Genomic DNA, 14,022 nt, shown 5'->3' on the forward strand with positions numbered 1-14,022 from the left:
GTATCTGAAACATAGCAGGTAATAAAGAAAAATACTTGATTGTTTGATTAGAAGGAAGAGATGAAGTTACTGCCTTCAACAAGACCACAATCTAAGGAGAGGGATATGTAACACATTCATATATACATAGGAATCAGTGACTAGGACTCTATAGGCAAGCTGACACACACATGTAAGCAATGGGAAACTACTGAGAAAGAAACTTAATTAAACACTTCCTACTCCAACACATATTATTACCAGCATCTAGGACTGTGCCTCAACATGGTAACACATTCCTAAAATAAGCAAACTTTGAGCAGTTAGGAGGTCAGTTTCCAAGTATGGACTGAAGAAGAAAGACTCAGAACAGGAATTACAAAATCGATTGCTTACAGGGGCTAGTATAAAATGGAAACAAATGGAAGTGAGCTGGGTGGGGCCTGAATGAGGTAAACTACAAAAAAAGACCCACTCTATTTAAGGGGGACAAGCACCTAGGCAGGTCTAGCTGACTGTCGCCATGCAGAAATCACGACACAATGTTGCCAGATGTTCCAGTTCTTCAAAATAAAATGAAATTTGGATTTTGTCAACTCTTCTGATTTTTTAAAGGCAACCTTTTCTTTAATGTTAAATATTGTGCAAGGCCAAGAAGGTATGTCTAATAAGCCACATTCTGCCTAAGGGCTGAGAATTTGCAACCTTGGGTTTAAACGATGAGTTAGGTTACACGTAAGAGACCAGAGGTGAGAGATGGACCTGTAAAATATATTAGGCTTCACTGGAGTATTAGAATAGGAATGTAGTATATTACAAATACAGATGGATAGGATAGAGTTAATTGCTAATATTCTTTGAAATCAAGAACCAAGAATCCAGAATCAAAGTGCAAGAAGACTGAGCTTCTCAAAACCTAGAAGCAAGTCTCAGTTTAGCAGTGTCTGGTTCACAAAAGGACTCTCAAAAGTTAGCTGAACTCAATGAATTGAGGACCACACATATCAATTTACAACTGCGAAGCTAAAGAATGCTTCTAAGTGGAAATTTTTCATAGACAGCAATTTCTGAAGATTAAACTAGGGGAAACGGTTAAAGGCAAAGCAGCTAGTAGTGTTCAAGAGACTAAATCAAGGAAAGAGTAGATGAATTTGGACGAAGACATTAGCAAAAACGAGTAACAGGAGATACAGAGAACAAGCAAAAAGGATTTTGCAACGAAACATTATGAAACAGGAAAAGGAAGACTCTGGAAGGAATTTAATCTGGGTCACATTTATATATTGTATTTTCTTAACTCTAACATGATCATTTTAATGTTTTTGAAATCAGGGTGATACATACAAATCAATGTCATTTCTCTATCCACTTTTCTCAAAAAAAACAGTTCTAGAAACCAACAATGAATCTTACAATTAATGACATCTCTGACTCATGGAAATGTGACATGTGTAGCAGTTCTCCTTTCTGTAGAATATAAAATAAATTAAAAAGGGAGCAGGGAGCAGCAGATTTGAAGTAGCCTAAAGGTAAATGGTGCCAATAAGAAATGATGAGACCTCTAAATGAAAAGGAAGAACCACATAAAGACTTGACCAACCCTAGAAGGTATCCAACAGAAGACAGCCACAGGGCTTCCCTGGTGGCGCAGTGGTTGAGAATCTGCCTGCTAATGCAGGGGACACGGGTTCGAGCCCTGGTCTGGGAAGATCCCACATGCCGCGGAGCAACTGGGCCCGTGAGCCACAGCTACTGAGCCTGCGCTCCGCAACAAGAGAGGCCGCGATAGTGAGAGGCCTGCGCACTGCAATGAAGAGTGGTCCCCACTTGCCACAACTAGAGAAAGCCCTCGCACAGAAACGAAGACCCAACACAGCCAAAAATAAATATAAATAAATAAATAAATAAATAAAAGATTACTATTAAAAAAAAAAAAAAAAAGAAGACAGCCACAGAACAGCCAAAACAAAGGAAAAATCAACCAGTGCCTCACAAAGAGTCTACCCAAGAAGAGAGTAAAGAGAGATGTACAAAATCACAATGAAATTGTCAGCGACAATGATTGGCCCACTGCTAATGAAGATATAAGAGGCAGAGTTTTTTTGTTTTCTTTAATAAAAGGACCAGGTGAAAGCAAGAAGTAAAAAGCAAAATGCCAAACTGAAATGAAGGTTATGGTGAAGAATAAAAAAAGAAGATTAAGAGTTATGGTTCACTAAGGAAGACAGCTAGTGGTTAGGGTGGGTGATCGCTAGAATTTAAGAATAGGTAATAATATTTCTTTTATAATCTTTCTAATTTTAAAAAATCTACTGAATTCTAAATGCTCTCTCATAACTCTCATCCACCCTACTCTAATACTCAGATAACAAGCACAAAATAACAGAACAGAAAAAGCACACTATTTGTCAAGAAGTTACCTACCTGGCAACCTCAAATCCCTGCTTTGCAGCCAAAATAAATAGGACAAAATCCATACTCTAAAGCTCACACCTTTATACAAAACAGGCTCTCAGATATTTCTCACTCTTAAACAACTGTAAACAGCCTTGGCTATCTATCCAGTTTCATAGAAGATTAGAAGCAGCAAATAATATTAGGAGGAGGGTAGAGAAAGCAAGTATACTTGATATCATTAAAAAGTGACAGCTAATATAGAAACAAGAAAATTGGCTATAAAAGAATCAACAACTTCAAATACAGCCATCTCGAACCATTAAATGTAGAGGGCAAATCATCCTACACACCTCAATAATCCTAAGGCATCACACCAAACAATAACTATTCAAATGATGATCTGAGCGCTCAAAAAAGATTATATTAAGGTTCTGAACACTCTGTCCACATACAATTTATTTAAGATGGATAAAACACTTTTAAAATCTCACATAAGGCATAACTACTTTGAAAACAAAGTTGCATATTTTAAATTCCAGAACTAAAAGCACAGACCATATTTTTGGCTTTGCAAAACATGGGCAGTGGTAGAAAGAGAGGCAGGAAACTTAAAACAAAAAATCTCTGGATAACGTGTCTGCATGAAAGGCAAAAAGAAGATCAGAGAACACTGGAGGGCAAGAAGACCTATGTTTGCTTATTGGCTGTGTCAGCTAATATCTCTGTCACCCTCTTCCACTTAACCTCTTAGAGTCTCAGTTTCCTCACCTGTAAAACGCAGATACCACCACCACCTACAAGGTACTTTAAAAAAGTAACTATCCAGAGAAGATGGGAATGAGTGGTGAAGAGAAGGCCAGATGTTTTTAAACACATCTTGGTGCTTTAAAAAAAAAAAAAAAAAAAAAAAGGTGTAGCTAACAGCAAGCTTAAAATGAAAACAGCTTAAAAATAACCGGGAATCTTGTCTCGCATCTTTACCCAAAGACCTGACCATTATACTTAGGTGAAAAACTCTAGTTGTATCTTGCAAAATGGATCTAGTTTCTTCAACATTATCAGACCTCATTTTGTATTTCTATCTTTAAATGAAAAGAGGTGAGAGAACACTCACCTTGATTGAAAGTCTTCATTATCTGTGCTTGTCCGAGGACTTATGAGTAGATGACAAATTAAGGGAAAACAACTTTTGGGGGGAAAAAAAGAATGCTGTCTCATCTTTTAGTATAATCCCTCAGCTTGCAGGCCTAATTGGCTCTTACCAGCCCGGTAGCCTCAAACTCTACCAGCTCTTCTCATCTGCCACATCATCTTGCCCTGCTACTCCCCATGCCCCCAGCCCAAGGGACTCTCTGTTCCCTTTCTTCCTCTCGGTGGTAGAGCCAGAGGGACTTTAAATCCCTTGGTGGCATAAAACAATCTCAGTCACCAAAGAAGTTTAAAAAACAATCAAGTCTCCTATTTCCACGTTTTGTACATTTGAGAGGGTTAACTGGAGAGACCATTTAAAAGGTAGTAAGTCCTTGGGCATTTAGACCACACACTACAAGGGTACAATTCTAAATAAGACCAGTATCAAAGCTTTCCATTATACTGATTAAAAACATCAATAAGATGAAAAGGATATTGTTTCTTCTCTTCCTTTCCTCCTGAACTGTCCCGTTTCTCTTTCTTTTCTATCTTTTCTTTATCATGCCTGGACTCCTATAACGAATGGTGGAATTAGTTGGGGAAGGGAAAACCAAATATAAAAATCAGCTCAAAATCTCTTTTCATCACTCACCAGTCATAAATTTTTCTTCAAACTTATTTAATATGACACCAAAAGCACAAGCAACAAAAGAACAAAACTGGACTTCATCAAAAGTAAAAACTTTCATGCATCAAAGAACACTATCAAGAAAGTGAAAACACAACCTACAGAACAGGAGAAAATATTTGCATATCATATATCTCATAAGTGTCTAATATCAAGACTACGTAAAGAATTCTTACAACTGAGCAACAAAAAGACAAACAATCCAATTAAAAAATGGCCAAAGCATCTGAATAGATTTCTCCAAAGAAGATATACAAATGGCCAACAAGTACATGAAAGATGCTCGACATCATTAGTCATTAAGAAAATACAAAATCAAAACAACAGTGAGATACTACTTTACACCCACTAGGATGGCTACAATAAAAACTAAATAAATAAAAATAAAACAAAACAGAAACAGAAAATAACAAGTGTTGGCAAGGATGTAGGGAAATTGGCACCCTCATACATTGCTGGTAGAAATGTAAACTGTGCAGCCACTGTGGAAAACAGTTTGGCGGTTCCTCAAAAAGCTAAACATAGCATTACCATATAACCCAGATATTCCACTCCTGGGTATATACACAAGATCATTGAAAACAGGTATTCAAACAAATACTTCATAGCAGCACACCAATGTTCATAGCAGCACAATTCACAATAGCCAAAAGGTGGAAAACAAGACAAAAGTCCATCAAGTGACGAATGGATGAACAAGTGTGGTATATTCGTACAATGGAATATTACTTAGCCATGAAAAGAAATGAAGTACTGATACATGTAACACCGTGAAGAATCTCAAAAACATTATGCTAAGTGAAAGAAGTCAGACACAAAAGGCCACATTATAATACAGTTCCACTTATATGAAATAGCCAAAGTTTTTGATAAGTCCATAGAGACAGAAAGCAGATTCGTAGTTGCCGGGGTGGGGGGGGGGGGGGGGTGGGGCAGGGATGGAGAATGACTGCTTAATGAGTATGTGGTTTCCCTTTGGGGTGATGAAAATGTTCTCGAACTAGACAGAGATGATGAGTGCAGACACTGCAAATATACTAAATGCCACTGAATGGTACATTTTAAAATGGTTAATTTTATGTGAATTTTACCTCAATTTAAAAAATACTTATTTAAAAGGAGCAGCCTCCCTTTTAAAACTATCACCTTATAATTTTCCAAAACTGCTTTTAGGAACTATGAATATATGGCATATATGTTGAATACATATCATAATGATGCTCTGTAAACACTTTACACTTTAGTAATGGCTTGCTTACTTTATGGCAGATGCATCACATGTATTCTTAGTATCATCCATTAGTATCTAAGAGAATGCACACTATACTTAATTTTAAAACCAAATACAAGTTGTGACCACATAAGTTTATTAGGAGAAAATGCTATAAAAATGTGTTTAAAAATCATAATTAATAAAGACTTTACAACGGTGTGATGATCAGGGAGAATACGTGACCATATTTTAACCTCATGAATGAAGAGAAACTAAAAGAACTGTTGTCAGAGAAAAAAGAAAACACGAAAAGAAAGGCTGAAACTCAATGAAAAGAAGTAGCTGGGAGTGGAATGGAGAGGAAAGGAATTTCTGAGGTAAACTAATTCCACCCTCCCAGTAATTTGGGACTGAACTGGCTCAAGTTTTCCAAGATAACCTGCCCTCCCCCAAAGCCTCCTCTTCCTGCCCCCAAATAATAAACAAAAGACTACTTGACTACAAAAAAACCTCAGTATTTGCTAAATTTTCTAATGGGTGATTTTCTAAGAAAAAGTATATTGTTCTTTTTGTTCTTGTAATTTACCTTTTTGCCACCAGAGGAGATTTTATCCATTTTTTCAGATTTAAATGAGTCACCGCCTTTTTCTTTGCCTGAAGATTTTGACTTATTTTTTTCCTTGTCTTTCTCATTTGGATAAGGAGACTCACACGGACTCTCACTTTTGTGTTTTGAAACCCCCACTAAAATTATAAAAGAAAATCATGAAAGCCTTTTCCAATTCAGTTTGATGACTGCTTGGGAAGTATTAATAAGTCTACCTACTTGTTCCATTTTCCTCTTTCCGCCTCTTGGTTAAGTCCGGTGGCACTTCTCGGTCATTGTTTGAGTGATCCTAGAACCAAGAATTGTGAACTACATTGATCAAGAGTTTTTGTTTTTGTTTTAAAGTATTACTTTTATACAAGAAGAGAATAGCTAGTAACTAGCATTGGAGAATATCTGCAGTGCTTTCACATACTTGGTAAAATGACATGAAAGACAAGCAGAGCTGGTAGAGATTATTAGGCTGAAGATCCTTATTACTGTAGAAGATTCAAACACACTTTAGGGTAAAAATACCAGTTAAAACACTAAACAATAGACTGTCATGCAACAAACTAGTACTTTAAAAAAGGCAACAAACACACTACCGTACATGATAATGAGCTTTCCAAACTAGTTTTTAAAAAATTACAAACCCTTTTCCGCTCTTTCCTGTCCTTTTCATCTTTTTTTTCTCTTTCTCTGGATCTTTCCCTCGACTTGTCCAAATCTTTCTTGTCCATTTCTCTCTCCTTACTCTTGGACAGTGGTGGAGGAGTATGATTAATGTAGAGCTGTTAAATTAAGGCAATATTACTAAAGATTATTAGTTTTCCAGTATTGGCATCACTTGCTTGATTGTTTATTTAATGAAAGACATTTGGTAGTAGACCCAAAGTCAAAACTGGTCAGCTGTCTGGATTATGAGAGGTAAAATAAAAGAGCATGGCACAAATTATGCAAAGAATTCAATTCTTGACCTTATAAAAATTATCATTTAAACTCAACCAGTTCATTCCTGCCTCAACTGAGATCTTTATTAGTAAATTCACAAGCTACAGTTCCTTATATAGCTCTATTGTGAAGACCCATAACCACCATTATTACAAGAGTCCATATGTGAAAAATAGTGACTGGACTTTCTCTACTGCAAACAAACAAAAAAATACAAACCTCTACACAATCATGGAAATTTAAAATAGTTTTACCATCCACTGATAAGCAATCGATGACAGTGAGCAAAAGTATAAAATAAAACCTAGCCTTGACTTTACTAATAAGTCTTTTCTGCCTCAGTGTATACCATGCATAGATTATCCTAAATTACTGTTATAGTAAAGGCTGCATATTCTCTACTTCTGAAAGCGCTCCAATTTCTGTCAAATAATCACAACTGATTGTAAGATTTGTCTTACTGGTTCTAAATAGCTCAGAAAGCCATATTGTCAGTTGAGGTTGATAAAACAACTCAGACTGAAAAATGATGAACCAATATTCTCTTTTGCCTATTCTTTCTCCAATGAAAGGCCCATAGACAATAAAACAGCCAAAGATCAAGGATATGCTAATTCTAAATAATTAAGAGGTAACCTTACTTATGCAAGTTGTAAATATGGAAATCCATTCTAAAACAAAATATTAAGGAAATAATCAGACACCTAACCTTACGGCATTTATAACTGTGCTACAAGCTTACGTTTAACCTAAGACATTAAAAATATTAGGCAGCAGAATACTGAATATAACTCATTATATAACTACACAATTCTAGATGTAACTTGGGAATGAAAAGAACAGTGAGTCAAAAGTCAAATATTTTTACACAAAGAAATCCTTTGGTATTCAAAGGAATACATGAAAAAAGACAGCCATCAGTTTGAGAATTAAATTAACACTTGTTTTTTTAACACCACCAAATATTTTCAATTCAGTTTGCTCAGAAATACTGCCATAGCAATGCATAAGTAGATTCTTTAAAATTTCAGTGTTTAAAAGTTGATGATCAACTGAAATAGACAAAATGTTTATTAATAACAAAGAGCAAGAGAATGAGAAACAATCATAAAGTGCTTGTCCAAAAGGTACTCTTGCCGGGTATATGCCCTAAATGACACTTCAATATTTTCTAATTGTGAGGTTTATTCACATCTTAAGTCAATACTATTTATGAAACTAACAAGACAAAGAAAGTAATATGTTATTACAATACTCAAAGAAGACTTATCTTAGGGAAGTATTGCTTAATTCTTCCAGTAAAAAAATTTTTTTGTTTGTGATTACAAATAAGCACGTGCATACACACACACACACACACACACCCCTCCACAAGAATGAAGTTTTTAAGTGTACCTAACTTGAATTCTGTATTGCAAGGAATTGGGAATCCTAGAAATTCTTAGTTTAGAAATGTACCAATTCTATTCCTTCTTTCTACCCTTCTAAGAATAGTTCTGATCACAATACTCTTTTCCACAAAAACATACAGTCTCTCATTGCCTATGGAATAAAATGCATATTCCTTAGCTTGGGTATTCCAAGCTCTTCACAATCTTTGCACAATTCTACCCTACTATGGAGTAACCCAATGTACTCTAGGCTGTGGCTACCGCTGCTCCCTAATACCCTGTACTTCCCAGCAGTTCTCTTCACCAGAACGGCTGCTCATTTTTATCTTAATCTCTTAAACTCCTACTTTGCCTTCAAACACAGCTCGAAAGCCATCAGCAGTTCAACATTCCCTCAACTCCACAAATCACTGTCCAGTGAACTCTTATATTATTTTATATTAACCTTTCTTTGTGGCAGGAATTCCCAATTAATTTCATGACATTTATTTTTGTCCATAACATAGTTTATAGGATGGCAGGGGAGCTAACGTGCCTTTTCTACTTTTACACACTTCCTAGTGTCTTGTACACATAGTGAGTACTCAATACATGTTTGATGAATAAAATTAATGATTTGTTAAACTGATCTGCATGTAGCGTTGTTGGATTTGGGGTTTTTTTAATTTGCTTTTATTCCTGATACTACTGGATCCTGTTTTTTATTGGCTTCTATCCTTGACATTGAGAGCATTAGATCCAAAAAAACACTTTGACTGATCTTCAAAATCTGTTTAAGAGACCACTGCCACACTGACCCTTTTAAGGCTACAATATATAAAGATGGCCTCACATGTAGGCTCACGTTTGGTTGGTTGTAAATCCTTGTTTTAAGATGATGAACAGAATTAAAAGCTGAATTTTATTTTGAGGTGGTTATTGCTGCCCTCTGAAATTACAGAGAAGCTTGGTTTAAAGGAGCATGCTTTTCATACTTTATCAAATGTAACTGCTAAGATTGCCAGGTGAAAACACAACTAACCAAAACTATAAATACGCCAACTCAAAACTGGGGGTAGAAGGTGAACTGACAGAAAAGATTTGGATACTAAACTAGAATCCCACTTGAAAAGCCAAGTCCATGTGTATTACAAAGTGAAAATAGTAACTAGTTTAGTAAAAAAGAGGATCCTAGGGGCAAAGTATAACTAAAAGGTCAAACTAGAGCAGGGAAACATTTTTATACGTACGATGACAAAGTAACCTGAAAAAATAGACACATACCTTTCAAATCCTCTAAAAAGTAAAAGCTACCACAGAAAGTTTAAATTATAGAACATTAATTTTAGAGAGCACTCAAAGTCCAGTGAAATTTTTTTTCTAAGACATTCATATGCTATTAAACTTTCTTAGACACACAAAAAATCAACATCAACTACTATGCAGACCAGTAAACTTTGGATGCTTTACCAAGTCCAAAGGCATAAGAGTTCATTTCAAATATTTACTGAATACCTAATCATATTACCAGGTACCATACTAAGCACTAAGGATCTGAAAAGTGGTATGAGTTGCAATTTTTACAAGGGTATTCATATGCCATTTTCAAGATTTTCTGGTTGAATGTGGAATAAATCTATTGAATTTTAAATGCCCACAAAATCACCATCTTTTTAAGCGGGGCGGGGGGATCACTATAATTTAAAAAATAAGACAAACACACGCAAGAAGTTAAGAATCCGTTCAACTACTATTGAAATGGGTGCTAACAACAAGGAATCATATTTTTTTTTTGCAGTTTTTGTTTTCATTGTGGTAAGAACACTTGAGGAACCTTAATTTTAGTCCAAGTTTTGGTACTAACAAGTTATATGCCACTGGGAAAAGATCAAGAACTTTAGTCTCTTATTTGTTAAAAAAAGACACTGCCACCTGCCCTACCCACCTCACAGCACTGTGATGAGTATGAAATGAGATAAGATATGTTTACCTCATATGTTTTATTTTCAAAAGGCTTTCACAAATGTAAGGAATCATAATCTTCATCATTGCTTAGAAAATCCAGTTAACTATAACAGCAGGTTTTCAACTGCTTCAAAATATGTTTCAGGGAATAAATATTCACAAGGTAACATTGTTAACCCATGAATTTAAAATAGTCCACACAAGCCACTGATGGTTAAGACTGACATACATACACAATCCCACTCTGGTTATGAAAACCTACTATACTGGAATACATATTCAATTTAGCAAATAAAAAGTTTTACCTTAAAAGAAAGCATTCACAGTACAACTGATTCTCTTTTGATTAATACAGTATATTCTAAAAACAATGCTACAATTTTAGGACACAGGCACATTAGCTAATCTAAGCTGTTAAAAATTAGTGCTTACTTGCCCAATAGCCACAGACATTTCATTATAAAGCTAATAGTTCTAAAAGCAGTTAGTACTGTCAACTGGCTTTGTTTCAAAATATCATTTTTTACTGGTCCACCAGTAAGGAATCATACTTAGCAGATATAAGAGGAGGCAAAGTAGAAAATCAAAGTGAAACAGGGTACAAATTTTATAATAATAAAGACAAAATAACATGAACATTGGACAATTCAACTACAACCATGAAATGAATGAACTCTGTAATAAGATACACAAACTGCACATTATTTTTAGTAGCAGAATACTCAAGAAAGTAGAGTAATAGGCAAGAATTAATACTGACATGTAAACACAACCATCAAGTTGAGTATTCCCCTCCAGGAGAATGATTAGTTTACATTAACCATATTTCTTGATAATATGCTACAACTACCAAAAAGGTAGCTCAGCAGAGATGATATAGACTTTTATGGGTTGAGATGGGCTCAGTTTTTAGAACAGTTATGTGAATGCATCAGATATATTTTTTGGCTTTTTGGGTTATCTAAAAAAGTTAGAAAACAGCCTGACAGATTTGTTTTGAGAAATTAAATAAGCCTACTCCTCAAAAGAAACCAACAACTCCTTCCTCAAATCTTAAACTTACTTTCAGATTTTGAAGCATAAAAGGATAATGCGTAACAGCAAGGAGAGATTATAGAAAGGTTGCCACATTACACACATTTTATAACAATTTCATTAAAAGGGACCATTGTCATCCATTGTTTCAGTTTGTGATAGGTATTTTTAAAGTTTATTCCACTAGCTTACTGAATTTACTAGGGTGAGGGTACCTACTAAACAAATGAAGTAAAGAATTTTTCTTTGTTTTACTTAGGCATGATGATTTTAAAAGACTCAAACCTTTGCTGAAGACTCCTTGAGTTCGATGAGACTGTCCTGTAGAAAATGAATGGAGATGACAGGTGAGCTGGCATAGTTCTCAGAACCCAGAGGAACTTTGGGAAGTATGGCTGTAACCTGGAAATAAACCAGCTACTTCTTGTGAGGATAAATCTCGTGATGTCATTGTTATATGAGTATCAACAGTAAAAAAACAAAAGCAAAACTATGTAATGGAATTGTAATGTTTAAAAAAAACCTAAATTATAGGTACTCATTGTAACAAACAAAAATCTTTCTCTGCTCAGAATTTTAAAATAAATGTCAATGCCACATTTTTCATAACACTGTATTTAAACTACAGATAATGGTAAGAGGCTTAAGAAAGCAAAATATTTTTTCTCCACAAAAAGTTTAAAATAGTGGAGATCACTGTGGAAGAACAATATTGCCTTATATTTTCATAGTTTTTCTTTAATAGGGAGGTTTCAAATTTTCCTTTACTTGTGACTCCACCATAAATATATACACATTTTATCCTAGCCAGAAAACTCAGTGGCATTACATTAACAAGAAAACAAAATGTATTTATAAAAGAGTAATCACTTTTTTTTTTTGCAAAGTGCCTCTAACGATGAATCTCATACCTCCCACAAAAAAAAAAGCATTTAAAAAAAGAAAGAAAATGAAATCAATTACAGTATTCAACCACAGTGCTCTTGATGAAGAATTAGTTAACTCACAGGTTTAAAAGTTCAACGTACTGCAAATTCAAAGATTCCATGAAATTAGATGAGTTTAGAATTAAAATTAAATATGGAGCAAGGAATGGCTACCCTGAGTCTTCAAGAAGGCTACACCCACGATTTTGTGCTGCAGTTGAATGCCTGGGGTTTCTCTTTGCTGGGTGGTAGGATTGGATGCCACATCTGCTTTTATCGTAACGCAAGGTTCAACTTGTTGGGAACCCAATGGGTATAAACAAACCTCCAAGGGAAGATACAACAGAAGCTGCATGCTCACTGAATATACACAACTACAGGAGAACTGATCACCAAGGAGACTTTAAAATGGAACTCCTTTCAAGACTCCTTCTTAGAAGGCACACATCGGTATGATGCTCATCAAGAAGCTTGATGAATTCAGAGGTATCTTGTTTATCCTGTATCATCCAGGAAGTCTTCAGTGCTATATATTCTTCAATATTTATGCCGAAAAATAGGCTTCATTCTGCTGAAAAGATTCATTTGCTTGTAGCTAACATTGCACTCCAAAAAAGACTGCTTAAAGCAGTGAGGCACTTCTGGGTAAAATTTCTCTTGCACTTTGAAACACTACAAAATTAGTGCTAGGTCCTTGAAGTTTTAATATTTTTATAAGAAAAATACTCAATAGGAAAAAAATATCAGTCCACCAATATGTAAAAAATTCATTTTCTAATGCAATATAAAACCTCCAGTGGCTCCAGTGAATACTTGGCACAAGACTTGAAGGAAGTCAGGACACGTATTCCAAACAGGTGAGCCTAACATGGACGCTGCCTTCCTCAGGCTATACTAACCTTTACTGTTGAGGAATGTGATGGAGAAGGGTGGGTATCAATTTTGCGACGTTTTTGTTCTGTTGGGATGAAAAGAAATAGTCACAATAAGGTATGCTTCCACTTTTTTCCACACACTTAAAAAAAAAATCACCAACTTCTAAGGTTATCAGGTATTAGTTCCCCCTACTAAAGTCCCTAGATAACTTGCCATAATAACAAGACAAGAACCAACTTTATATTACAACAACCAAAGGTAAACAAATATAAATCAAACTTGCCCCTTTCAGGCTCTGCAATATCTGATCGGGGAACAGGTGACTTCAAGGACCCAGAAACTGGTGTTTTCTCTCCTCCTTTAACATTTTCCTTTGATTTCATTTCCTTTGCTATATCTCTTTCTCTGGATGGCTCCTTCTCTCTTTCCTTTTCTTGAGTTGACTTTGATTCTACATTGGGGACAGTGGTCTTGAATTTCTCATCTTTAGCTTTTTCTTCCTTCTTGAATTTTTCTTTCTCTTTGTCAGACTTAGGTGTTCTTTCCTTTGTCTCTCTTGCTTTTTCATCTTTACTTGGCCGTTCTTCCTTCGGTTTTTCTTTACCATCTTTACCAAGTACTCGGGCCTCTGGAGTAGTAGCTGGAGTCTTTTCTTTTTTCTCTTTTTCTTTCTCTTTCCCTTTTTCTTTGTCATTTTCTTTAACAGCTTTGCTGCTTAAGAATAAAAACATGACATTTTAAGACAAATGGTCATAAAATATATTCAGTGTTATAAATCATAAAGCATTTCTTACTGACTTCAAAAATTCTAGAACTATGAGTAGCCCTTTAAAAACTAAAGGACAACTTTAAGACAAGTAAAAAGGAAGTACTTCTTTATCCAGTAAATAATAACCAAATTC

At 35.2% G+C, this 14,022-nt stretch overlaps 1 protein-coding gene across 8 annotated transcripts in view; it reads right to left on the reverse strand.

The window, feature by feature from the left end:
- Positions 1–14,022, reverse strand: part of THOC2 (THO complex subunit 2) — a 105,706-nt gene that overhangs the window by 4,788 nt on the left and 86,896 nt on the right. For 2 of the 8 annotated variants that reach the window (XM_059910083.1, XM_059910089.1), the window contains 8 exons: positions 13,404–13,834; positions 13,144–13,202; positions 11,604–11,720; positions 6,651–6,788; positions 6,235–6,304; positions 5,995–6,152; positions 4,004–4,080; positions 3,491–3,536 (listed from right to left, as the gene is read on the reverse strand). In XM_059910083.1, the coding sequence (XP_059766066.1) occupies positions 3,509–3,536; positions 4,004–4,080; positions 5,995–6,152; positions 6,235–6,304; positions 6,651–6,788; positions 11,604–11,720; positions 13,144–13,202; positions 13,404–13,834 (1,078 nt within the window). In that variant the 3' untranslated portion in view covers positions 3,491–3,508. Of the gene's footprint in view, positions 1–3,490; positions 3,537–3,951; positions 4,081–5,994; positions 6,153–6,234; positions 6,305–6,650; positions 6,789–11,603; positions 11,721–12,418; positions 13,203–13,403; positions 13,835–14,022 lie in introns of those variants that run through there. The other 6 variants (XM_059910088.1, XM_059910084.1, XM_059910087.1 and 3 more) reach the window with 6 other exon arrangements.

Source organism: Balaenoptera ricei, chromosome X (assembly GCF_028023285.1).
Source record: "Balaenoptera ricei isolate mBalRic1 chromosome X, mBalRic1.hap2, whole genome shotgun sequence".
NCBI classification, from domain to species: domain Eukaryota; kingdom Metazoa; phylum Chordata; class Mammalia; order Artiodactyla; family Balaenopteridae; genus Balaenoptera; species Balaenoptera ricei.